The sequence below is a fragment of the Rhagoletis zephyria genome, unplaced genomic scaffold (assembly GCF_001687245.7).
Source record: "Rhagoletis zephyria isolate East Lansing unplaced genomic scaffold, Rhagoletis_zephyria_1.1 Rzeph_scaffold_01195, whole genome shotgun sequence".
In the NCBI taxonomy this organism is placed as follows: Eukaryota; Metazoa; Arthropoda; class Insecta; order Diptera; family Tephritidae; genus Rhagoletis; species Rhagoletis zephyria.
The window spans coordinates 45,220-58,535 of NW_016158279.1; the positions used below are offsets into that span (position 1 = coordinate 45,220).

General features: G+C 38.0%; 1 protein-coding gene across 1 annotated transcript in view; it reads left to right on the top strand.

Annotated features, from left to right (window-relative positions):
- The first annotated feature begins 529 nt into the window (after window positions 1-529).
- pinta (prolonged depolarization afterpotential (PDA) is not apparent) overlaps window positions 530-13,316 on the top strand; it is a 16,691-nt gene continuing 3,904 nt past the window's right edge. The window contains exon 1 of the mRNA XM_017616388.1: window positions 530-992. Within this exon, the coding sequence (XP_017471877.1) occupies window positions 802-992 (191 nt within the window). The 5' untranslated portion in view covers window positions 530-801. The remainder of the gene's footprint in view (window positions 993-13,316) is intronic.

A 13,316-nucleotide genomic window follows, 5' to 3' on the forward strand; every position in this document is an offset into this window, starting at 1 on the left:
TTTTGGTTGCCATTATTTGAGCCAATTTTTCGCATTGCCCGTATTACCGCTCGCGAAAACACAGAAATCGAGAAAATTCATTCGAAATGCAGAATAGGGCTGAATAAAGTGAAGTTGTGAACTGAAGACAGGCGTACTAGTTTCACTAGGTATACTACACGAACACATTTTTTCTCAAATGTTTCTCAACCCGTTCTTAAATTGATAAACAATGTTTGAGAAAAATTTCAGAAAATGTTTAGTTTCAAATGATAAACAATGCTGAAAATCAAACTGAGAAATACGATTTTCTCAAACGTTGGAAAATTTTTTCCAGTGTTTGTTGGGTAGTCAATGTTGGCGCCTTGACGCAGCGACGCTCAAAATGCAGCCCCAACCAGCAGCGCTGTTCTACTGCTTGCCCCACACTAATCTGCTGACAATTGAATGCAATGATTCTCGGAATCGAAACGACTGCGACGACAAAAAGAAAACGTAAACAATGTTAACACCGGCAAGCGAGACATCAGCAGAACCCCATAGCTTCTGCGACTGCAATTGCATATCGGTTGGCACAGTTTTGCGCGATCGTTCATCTTGACAAGACCGATTCTTTTTAACGCTGCTCGGTAAACGGTTGGGTGTACCGCCAAATCGACAACACTCGCCGTCTTGGGCGTGTTTGTTGTGTGCTTCAGTTATTTCTGTGAAAAAAAGTAAAGCAAAGTCCAATTCGCAGAATTCACACGAAAAACTGCATTGCAATTAGAAAATTTAGATAAATGGCTGAAAATAAATTTCCATTGAAAATTTTTATATAAAATGTTGCACGGTTCGAGGAAAGTGGGCACCTGTGACACGGAGCCCGAGAAGGTTCACGTACAAATACAGCATATCTCACAGTGGCTAAAGGAGAATCCTAATGTGAATGCAATTAGTGACTACGAGAATTTACTTTTCTTTCTACGTAGCTGCAAATTTGATATTGAGCGAACAAAGAAAAAAATCAAGATGTAAGTTGGAAGTTAGAATTGAATGGCGCTGCAAGGGTCTGAATTGCGTGTTAAGAATCAGACGCTTGGGTTGGAAAGAGTAGAGGTGTGTGCATACAAAGACACATACCCTGCAGAAAGAAATTATCAGTTAGTTAATAAAAAAAAACCCCAACTTGTAGTTAGCCTTTTTGCGGGAATAGCTCACTTTTAACTAGCTATGACAAACTAACTTAAAGTGAGTTGTAAAGTCATGCTGGAGTCATGCAGATGCGTCGGGAGTTGGTTTTCTTTAAACAAATTTATATGTATTTAAATATCCTCATATAAATTTTTCTTTGTATATACTTTTTTTGCACTTCACAAATACTTTTTTCGAATTAAGGACAAATAAAATGAAGCTCGATATTTTATATTATTATTTTGACATTGTTTCTGACGGAATTCGAGTATGGGACCACCTGCAGCAGAATATGTAATCAAATATGTAGTGTTAAATAAAGTAAATTAATAATCAAATAATAAAAATTTAAAAATTTATTTTTTTGGTTGTTTTTGATATTTTATGTTCAAAACTAGTTAGTTACTAGTTAGTTAGTAGAGTAGAGGTGTGTGCATACAAAGACACATACCCTGCAGAAAGAAATTATCAGTTAGTTAATAAAAAAAAACCCCAACTTGTAGTTAGCCTTTTTGCGGGAATAGCTCACTTTTAATTAGCTATGACAAACTAACTTAAAGTGGGTTGTAAAGTCATGCTGGAGTCATGCAGATGCGTCGGGAGTTGGTTTTCTTTAAACAAATTTATATGTATTTAAATATCCTCATATAAATTTTTCTTTGTATATACTTTTTTTGCACTTCACAAATACTTTTTTCGAATTAAGGACAAATAAAATGAAGCTCGATATTTTATATTATTATTTTGACATTGTTTCTGACGGAATTCGAGTATGGGACCACCTGCAGCAGAATATGTAATCAAATATGTAGTGTTAAATAAAGTAAATTAATAATCAAATAATAAAAATTTAAAAATTTATTTTTTTGGTTGTTTTTGATATTTTATGTTCAAAACTAGTTAGTTACTAGTTAGTTAGTAGAGTAGAGGTGTGTGCATACAAAGACACATACCCTGCAGAAAGAAATTATCAGTTAGTTAATAAAAAAAAACCCCAACTTGTAGTTAGCCTTTTTGCGGGAATAGCTCACTTTTAATTAGCTATGACAAACTAACTTAAAGTGGGTTGTAAAGTCATGCTGGAGTCATGCAGATGCGTCGGGAGTTGGTTTTCTTTAAACAAATTTATATGTATTTAAATATCCTCATATAAATTTTTCTTTGTATATACTTTTTTTGCACTTCACAAATACTTTTTTCGAATTAAGGACAAATAAAATGAAGCTCGATATTTTATATTATTATTTTGACATTGTTTCTGACGGAATTCGAGTATGGGACCACCTGCAGCAGAATATGTAATCAAATATGTAGTGTTAAATAAAGTAAATTAATAATCAAATAATAAAAATTTAAAAATTTATTTTTTTAGTTGTTCTTGATATTTTATGTTCAAAACTAGTTAGTTACTAGTTAGTTGACAATTTCGCGGCCATCGCCATACAACTATAGTTAGCTTTCGTCAAAGAAAATATACAATAACTTCATCTTAAATGTAGTTAGATACATTTCGTGCAGGGTATGTAGTATGTGCATTAGGGTGATCCAAAAACAGTAAAGTCGGAATTGTAATGCTCTCACCACCTAGGATTGTTCTATAACGAAAAAGAGTATACCCCTATTTTTTATTTTGAAATCAAAAGAAATTCAGAGGTCGCTCAAAGCGCTCAAAGTTTTCCATGTATTTTTATATGGGACAAATAAATTTTTTCGTAGAAAGGGTATAGAATTCTTGAAAGTCAATATTTTTAGATCGGAAAACTCTGGTTCTCTTCAGGAGACTTGCAATAATAACACCCAATTGTTTATTTAACTATTATTTAACTATTTTATTAACAACGATTTTTTAATGGTCGCCCATTGCATTTTCGGGGTTTTTGTGGGTTTTTAGCGGACCTATAAATTATAGTTGCAAAGAAAAATGGTTAAATAAACAATTGGGTATTATTATGCAGATAAGCCGAGTTTCCTGGTAGAAAAATATTGATTTTTAACTATTCTATACCATTTCTACGAAAAGTTGTTTTTTCCCCATATAAAATACATGGAAAACTTTGGGCGCATTGAGCGACCTCTAAATATTATTTGATTTCAAAATAAAAAAATAACAATCCTAGGGGGTGAGAGCATAAAAATTCCGACTTAACTTTTTCATATGCATTTTTGGACCACCCTAATGTGCATACATACACATGAACAAACTTGAAATTATGTATGTACACTTGTAATAAGTGAGGCGAGACTTAATTAGTTTAGTGGTTTTATTTGTGGCTACCAAATACCGCTGATTTTTGACAATATTTAGTATATTTTTTGTTGGCGGTGTTACGGATTTTTTCTCATACAAAGTATGTTCGATAATGTTTTTTATGGAGGAAATGAGCAACATCTTCAACGAAAAAAAAAATCCAAAAATCAACGGTAGGAGTTAGCTACTTGAAACTTACACTTTATTGTACTACAATTTAACGGGCTACAAACATTTTATCAAAAAATCTAATAAAAAAGCTTGAAATTTTGATGAAACGTTGTCGAATTTTTCTAATTTTCTGTACAAAGTTGGTTTTGTTTGTTAGGGTTTATTAATAAAAATTAAATTAAATAAAAAATATATAAAAAATAGCCACGACTTGTTAAAATATCGCGTTCCAATTTATATTTTCGCCACTGTTTGTATTTGTTCTTGAAAGTTTCTATAATAATATGTTTAAAAATCTTATTTTTTTAAACGAATTTCCATCAAGCGTTGTGAAATAAAATTCATACAACATATCGTTACTTTAATATAGAAAGGCCCTATCTCATATCGTCGCTGAAATACAAAAAAGCTGTAACTAACTAAGATTGTTTATTGCATAGAGCGATGCGAGGACCTATATTTCCATGAAATGCATCATAATCAATCATGAAGTGAAATTTGGAATTGTTCGAAAGTTACGGCCTTTTGCATTTCAGATGACGTTAGAGATGGGGCCTTTCTATATTAAGGTAAGGTAAGTAGTATGATTGACTCGGGTTTTCGCGTCCGGTTTCAATCGGTTTTGTTTTTTGATTTTTTGATAGGCAGCTTTTTGAAGTCTTGATTTTCGAACACCGAGTAAACCGTATTTAACAAACAATCGCATAAACCGTGTTTTCATCTAGCTTATGTATAAACCAGAATCAAAAAATTCTACCTAAATAATTGCTTTATTTTGAAAAAGAACGGAAATTATAAATTTTATATCTACAAGCATATATATATGTAAATACTGCAAAATTTCCAATTGCGGAACAATATTTAAAAGCAATGTATTTAAAAACAATAAAAAAATCAACCCCGCACCACCTAACGGCTCAATCTTTTGTGTAGTTATTTCTTCCCATTTAAGTAATACACGTTCCAAATATGAAACAAATCTAACCTTAAACACGGGTTTTTCAAATATCTTGACTCCTGCGCCACCTAACGGATCAAATCATCTTTCAGATTGCATTGTCATCGGATTCAAGCTTCAAGTCTCTAGCTCACGATGATGGTATTCAAGATTCGAGAGTTGACGCATGTGTTGACTGATTCCCGAAGAACGCCCTTCAAGGCCTGTCTATAATATACTATCTAAGTATATACATACATAAGTATGTATAGTTGGTCAGGTTCAGCAGTTGGCGTATCCTCATTCCCAAAGCAGTCGGTTCTTCATACTCGAGGCTTTCCCGACGGAGGGCTGCTGTTTTAGAGATCTAATCTTGCTAAAGCTTTCCGTTTTTATGGCAGTTATATTAGGCGAATTCACTCTTCTTTGTATTTGATGTAGCGCTAGCAACAACCACACGCTTGTCCAGTTAATACACAGAAGCGCGAAAACTAATTGAGCAATTTATTAATTCAGCTTTGGTATCATAAATTAAGCTAAATTAAATTTCGAAATTGCGCCGTTCAGTTGTATATCCGAACATTGTATAAAATTGTAAAAATCGCTTAAACTAATAGTAATTTTCAGTTATAGAATCTCTTTCTGTTCAATTCAATAGTCCGATTTAGGGTGGTATGTCTTGTTATTCTTCAGTGTATTTTATTGTTATAAGCTGAATATAAAATGACTATGCAGGTGTGAATAGCCACATTGTAATTATAACAGTTTCTTGATTTGCGTTTAATTTTAACTAATTATTATAATACGGGTATCAATCGAAATGGTTTTGAAGAGGCTTTATTTCTAAACTATATTTAGGAGGGTTTCCACCTATTTAAAAGCTCTAATTTCAACTTCTTTGAAGGAGTTTGGATAATTGAAATACATATGTAGCAAATTTGGGTTTCTGACGAAAGTGGTCTAAGAAGATTGTAGTTTGAAAATATTTCGAAGAGCGTTACCACCTGTTTAAATAGTTAAATTCAAAATATTTAATATGGGTATCCATCGAAATGGTTTTGAAAAGAATTCGTTTGTAAACTACATGTAGGAAGGTTGCTACCTATTTAAAAAGTCCACTATGGACCACAATATGGATGTCACATGAAAGAGGTGTAAGCTTTCGTTTCGACGCCGGTTTTGCACACGTACATACACACTTACATACAGTCACTCACAGAAGTATTATTTAGTTCTTTCACAATATTCCAAATGTTTTCCATCATAAATCTTTTTCGTTAATTTTCATTTAAAATATTGCTTATTCTATAACAAAAACCATATAAATCATTTTTGCAAACTTTATACAAGATTCATAAAAATGAATCAAACTTAAGAAAATTTCCATCAAAATTTTTATTCAGAATTTTTAGAAAAATTCTCGGTATGCAGTTTTCTAGCCAGTTCAATTTAAGTATAGTAAAGTGCAAGTTTCAAGTAGCTAAAAATGAGTGCTGATTTTTTAGACTTTTTTTCGTCGAGGGTGTTGCGCATTTGTTTCCATATAAGGCATGAACAAAATCTAAAATTGAACGGGCCACAAAACCACATACTGAAAATTTTTCTAAAAATTCTGAATAAAAAGTTTGAAATTTTGATGAAAATTTTTATAAGTTTGATTCATTTTTATGAATTGTGTACAAAGTTTGTAAGAATGCTTTAAATGAAAATTAACGAAAAAGATTTGTGATGGAAAACATTTTGAATATTGTGAAAAAACTAATTTAAGAATACTTCTGTGAGTGACTGCATGTATTTATAATTTTAATAAAAACAGCATGCATTCATGTATTAGAAACTGATTATAAAGTTAACTTTGAAAGTAAAATATGTACATATGTACATATGAATGAGAACATGTGCAAATACAAGGGCTCGTATGTATAGTATGCACATAAGTAAGTTTATGTACGACTCAAAAAATTATTCCATATAAATGATGTTATCGTCAGTGAAAACCGAACTGCTTATAAACTGGTACCGAATAGAATTTATATATATACTTATATATGCACATATGTAGGTGCATACATACAAGTTTATCTACAGAAATAAAAGTTTTATATTGGAGCCGAGATAAATGTATGTGTAGGTATATTATAAGGGCCTGAGCGCAAGAATCTTGCAAGGAGGGAGTCATTTAAATATTTATAAAAAATCACTAAACAGATATGTGTATACAAACAACAAGCTTTAAAAAAAGTTGTAATTGGGTCCCACGACTGGAGTGAAACTTCCTGTCACGCCTTATAGCTCACCATATTATATAAATAATGTCCAGCATAATAAGGAACCAATATCTTAATTTTAATCTCAATATAAATCTCATTCTTAACCTTAGTTTCATCTTAATTTTAATCTGAATCTGAATCGATTCTTAGTTTTATCCTTAATGTTGACTTTATTATTGGTACCAATCTCCATATTAATCTTAATTTTGATATTAATCTGAACCTTAGTGTTTATATTACTCTTAATTTTAATCTTAATCTTATTCTTCATTTTGAACCAAATTTTAATCGTGCCAACTAGTCCTGCCATCGCCACCCTTCTTCTTCCGCTTTATCGTTTCAGTTGAGATTGGAATGACCGAGCCAAAAAAAAATCTTTAGTTTAGTCAGTTAAATGACAAATTAGTCAAATTAAACCTCAAACTACCGAGTAATCAAACATATTCAATGCTAAATAAACTGAAGATTTTTTACATGGTGTTTAATTATTTAGAATATGTAAGGACAGTTGCAGTGATTTTGGAATGGCCGCCATATTTAAAAGAAGGGCAGTCAGGGTTTTTTTCTTCCTCATAGGAACAGTCATTAAGGACCCCACCGATAATATTTATGTATGTGAAGTCAAACTCCGAGGGGCTAAAAATTAAGCTTCCACCAATTAAGAAAATCTCCAACAACAAACATCAATGGCATTATATTTAACAAAATACAGGATTACATAGTACAATTAAAGCATATTATTTACTAGCTAGTATTGAGAACTACCTCTTAATGCCTGTTTCCATCCGGAAGATTGTTCGATATGTTAAATAATTCAAGGATTCTCGCTCACGGATTTTCAATGGTAAAATGGATTATCTCACTCGCAGCCACCAATTCCAAATATTTTCCACTAATCTTAGGTGCCGATTAATAGGCTGACCGCAAAAAAAAACTTAAGACTTTGCTTCGTCATCGTTGTAGAAAATGGATATGTCCATTATACTATTTTACATTATTCCAAAATATGAAATCTTGCATAAGATCAGGAAGTGGAATCAAACAAAGTTCCTCCTTTCAAAAAACGGTAAGGAATGAGGGGCGTGCAGAGTTCTCGTCGTGATTCTTACCGTTCGGCATTTATTGATGGTCTGTTTTGAAATTATCTGTAATCTATCTGTATTTTACGACGACTTAAGCCGACAACAATATTTGCATTTCTTTCAATTATATTCGCATACAAAGTTGTAGATCTGCAAACCTCTCGATTTTCGGATTCTGAATCTATTATACTTGGAGTGCACTTGTGCCTAATGGTACAATTAGGATGTTGAAAAAACATCGATGCTACGAAAATATCAATGTTTTGCTTCGATGCATCGAAAATTTTCCACTTCGTGTATCTATCGATTCATCGATGTTTTTTTATTTCTTTGCAAACATATCTTGAATGAATTTATTTAAAAATAAAAAGAAAAATAAAAAAAAGGTGAGAAAATGTCTTTCCAATGATACCTCATGAGTCTAAAGCGGTAAAGTTTTGGCTGAGTTATTAAAGGTTTTCTTAAACAAATCTTTGAAAAAAAGATCAAAAACGGCATCACAAATCTCATTATGATAACGTAGGAAAATTTTTTAAATATCTTTATGCAAATTTTTTAAGCTAAACTGTCATCTGAGGTAGTTTTTTCAAAAAAATCCTTTAAAAACTATTTTTATTCATAAAAAACTCAATTTTTGGAGGTATTTTCAAATCGGTCCGGCTCACGTAACTTTTAATATTTTTCCAAACTATTTCAGTGCAAGTCTTAAAATATAATAGATTTTACAATTCCAATGGAAAAACAGTACCGGGAGTGATTTTACATATATACAAAAGTGTTCAGAATGAAAAGTGAAGCAATCAAGTACACGATAACTCGATTAAAAACTGAAATATCTGGACGAAACTTGTATACATAGGTACTATGTACAGTACAAAAAATTCCTTGTCGTTTAAAGAATAAAGGGAATGCCACATTATTATTAAAGCCAACTTCCCGACATAAGTTACTATTCTATACGAGTACATATATATAATATTATTAATGAAATTTATTATTTATGATTACGCCCATGATAAAAACATAACAAGGTAAAACCATTGAGAGGCAGTCTGACGTTTGCCAACAATATAATTTTAAAATTCAAAACTCGAACTCACACACACATTCTCATTTGCAATCTCAAACAACAACAATTGTGAACAATTTAATTTTTTCATTTTCAATTTTATATGATTATAAAATGTTGGCAAACTTCAGAAAAATATCATGGCCGACGAATTGAGAGAATGAATTTACCTTGTAATGTTTTTATCATGATTACGCCTATCCAAAACCTCTTTCTATACAAATTATGTCAATAAAACACATTATCAATGCGTTAATTTGCAGCCTAATAAGTATCTCAGGTAAGGGCTAAGCTCAGGACCTTACCGGGGTCACACAGGGCGGATCGTGAACGGCCTAATGCGGTAGGTTAGCAGCGAATAACCAATAAGCAGTCCCAGACCAAGAGCGGCAGGAGACGAGGGCCTGATTTAAAAGATCAGAAATGCTTGATGAATCTCCTGTGTCCGGGCGAACAGATGCCGCCTCCCAAAAAGCATCCCAGGATTGAGACCAGTTAGATCCTGTTCATGGCATACTGGAGCATGTATACGATTAGTTTGATATTGGGCTGGCGAGAGCAGTATTCCGCCACTTTAGTATGTGAGGGTGACACCTCACATAAATGGCTGGTGGGCTAATGCTGCAATCTCCCTGGCAGGTCTTCAAGTACGTTCAATACACGTCGCCATTTAGTTGGCTGCACAGGTCCAGTTGAGATTTACTCCTGGTTTTGCGCTGTCTTGGCTCTGAACACAATATCCCATAAGGACTTGTGTCAACCCTCGCGATGGCCTGCTTCTTTGAGAGAAGGGAACTTCGGGACACTTAAAAGCGACTGTGCTACGTGTGGAGATAGCGGCTTGAAGCGGAGACCCAATTGATTGAAAATGATTAAAACAAAACCAATAAATGAAACCAACGTCGATGATACGGAGGAAGAATGCAGCGCATTCAGGAAGAGCAGTAGAGTCGTGCGCTCCCCGCCACAAACTCCTCTGCAGGCAAATTCCGGCACCACGAGCACGGAGAAAGCCGCCGGCGTGGCGCAGAAGGCTACACCTTGCCAAACGGCAACTCCCGGCAGCCGGGATAGTCGTCTTCAAACGCCGGCTGCTGCAAACAGCGACAAGCATGTCACCGCAAGCTTGGGAACTTGCGAAGGCAATGAAGATGAGCAATTGGCCCAGATTCGGCTCGTCCTGAAGAAGATGCAGAGCGCTGTGTCTAAGCAAAAGAATGTGTCCATGGACATAAAAACAGGTATGGCCCAAATCGAGGAGAGCTTAAATATATTAAGCTACCTCCGAGAGCAGCGCCGGAAGGGGCCTACCCTTTCCGAGCTGCGGAAGGCTGGCCCTGGCTCGCAAAAGAGAGGTCGAACTCGATCCGACTCCCCTACAGGCGAGCCGGAAAAGAAGAAAAATACTACTGCTAATAATAATAATAGTAGTAAAAACATTATTATTAATAATCCTAATAATAATGGCAATAATAACAACAATGCACAGAAAACCGTACCAGACAATCAATGGAAAACGGTTGGAAAAAGCAGAAAGCCCAAGCCAGGGCCAGCGCCAGGTGAACCCTTGGTCAATAAGGGCGAGGCGACCAGCCGCAAAAAAAAGAAGAGGGTGAGAAAAAAGAAGAGTCTCGCCAAATTAATAATTAAGCCAGCTGAAGGCAAAACCTATGCAGAGGTGCTGGGAACGATACGCGGTAAGCTCCAACCCGAGAAGACGGAGACCGTAATTCGATCTGTTCGGAAAACCCGCGAAGGCGGCGTGCTCATCGAAATGGAGCGCTGTGGCAACCACACAGCATTTAAGGAAAATGTGTGCACTGCCATTGGCCAGCTTGGAGACGCCCGTATTCTCACTAGACGTTTACGTCTAGAAGTTCTGGGCATGGACTGCCTAACCACGGCCCCAGAAGTGGAGAACGCTATACGCGGGGAGTTAGGAGACAAGATGAATGGCCAACTTCGCGTCTCTCTCCTCGCTGTAAACTCGCGAGAACAAAGAATGGCCGTGGTGGAAATCGATGAACTGCCAGGCCGGACTCTTATTGAAAAGGGGAAGCTGCGAGTAGGTTGGATTATCTGCCGCGTCCGAGAGCGCGCGGATGTCCAAAGGTGTTTCCGCTGTCTGGGGTATGGCCACAAAAAGGCGGCATGCAAAGGCCCAGACAGAAGCAGTTCATGCTGGAAATGTGGTCAGCAGGGCCACATAGCCTCTGCGTGTAAAGAAAGCCCAAGCTGCTACCTGTGCTCGGCAGGAGATGGACAGAAAAATTCCCATCACCTGCCCGGGTCGGGAGCGTGCAAGGCCTTCAGGGATGCCCTTGCTGAGGCTAAGACAAAGCTTGGGAGAATATGATTAAATTTATACAAGGCAATATGAACAGGAGTAGGGTAGCTGATGACCTGCTGGACCAATTGGTTCTTGAACAAAGAGCAGACGCTGTCATCATCAGTGAACCCTATAGAACAAAAGAAACCTGGCATGTTGACCAATCAGGCTCGGCCGCGATATGGATTGCTAACCCCAACCATCGCGCAGAGAGCAGCGGGGTAGGACGCTGCTACGTCTGGGTTAAAATGGCGCAAATCACTGTGGTGAGCTGCTACCTGTCTCCAAACGACACAGTCCCTGTCTTCAGGGGAAAGCTCGAAGACCTTGAAGACGAATTGCGCGATATAACCGGCCACATAATTGTTGCTGGAGATTTCAACGCAAGAGGCGTGGAATGGGGTATGCCCCAAACAAACACCAGGGGAAGACTGGTCCTTGAAATGGCAGCCCGCATTGGCCTGACCATCTCAACACCGGATCCGACCCCTACATATCGAAGGCCGGGTTTTGGATACTCTATCCCCGACATAACCCTGGTCTCAGAAAGCCTTCTCCGAAGGGCTGACGGATGGAGAGTGATGGAAGACCTGAGTGGTAGCGACCACAACTACATCACCTTCCAAGTCACTGACATCACGCGAGGGCAAACACGTAGTATCCCTCGCAGGAAACCAGGATGGAACCCGTCTAGGGTCGATGTTCGCAAGTTCGATACGTCACTCCTAGCAGATTCCCAAGGCATTTCACCCACAACGGGAGAGATCCACAACAGGGAGTCTTGTACTAAGCTGGTCGAAGAAACTATGCGCTGCATTCACCGGGCATGCAAAGCCTCAATGCCACAGAGGAGAGCATGGTCAGGTAAAAAGCAAGTATATTGGTGGCATGACCGAATTGCAGAGCTGCGAAGGGCCCGCCATAGAATGCGGAGACTCGCAACGCGCGCTCNAAACGGAACTGCTGGAAAGCGCTATGTGACGAAGTGGATCGCGATCCCTGGGGCCAGGGATACAAAATAGTGATGAAAAAGTTCCATACATCATCACAGGCGATGGATGAGGCCCGAGTTAAGAATATAGTGGATGCGCTATTTCCCACACACCCACTAAGAGCCGACACAGTGTTCGTCGAGGAGCAAGCCGAGGCACCACTGTTTTCGACAGACGAGCTGAAGCTAGCCCTGCGAAGCATGAAAGCCGGCAAGGCTGCAGGCCCAGATAGCATACCAGCGGAGGCAATCAGGTTAGCAGCGAAAACGAGCCCTGGTCTCCTGCTTAACATGTACAACAGCTGCCTTAGGGCCCGGGTCTTCCCAAGCCAATGGAAGAAGGCGAGACTGGTGCTTATACCCAAGGGCAAAGGGGACCCAAACTCTCCTTCATCCTTCCGGCCACTCTGCATGCTAGACACAGCAGGCAAAATGATGGAGAGTCTGCTCAAAATACGCTTGACGTCAGCCATAGAAAGCGAGGGAGGCCTTTCACCCCGACAACATGGCTTCAGGAAGGGACACTCAACTATAGGAGCAATTGGCGAAGTAGTCGAGGCGGTACATAAGGCCGAAGAAGCCTGCCACCAGGCGCGGCCACCAGGCGCGGCCAATAGACTGGACGTCAAGAACGCCTTCAACTCGGCAAGATGGGACGATATGCTGGAGGCCTTGGAACGGTCATTCAAGGTTCCAACATACTTGCTAGATATGATCCGGGACTACCTCAGAGACCGTTGGCTTTTGTACGACACAACACAAGGTCAGAGAAAGAGACGTATAACCGGCGGAGCGGCACAGGGGTCTGTACTTGGCCCGGACCTCTGGAACGCCACGTATGACAGTCTGTTGCGCACGGAAATGCCGGAGAGCGCCTTCCTTGTCGCCTTCGCGGACGACGTGGCAGCCGTCATAACAGCAAGAAATGTCCAGCTAGCACAGCTCAAGCTAAACCAGGTCATGCGCAACGTCAGTGGATGGATGAGCGATCACGGTCTGCAATTGGCTACAGCCAAAACGGAGATCGTGCTCCTCACCAGGAAACGGATCCCAACAATTATAAATAT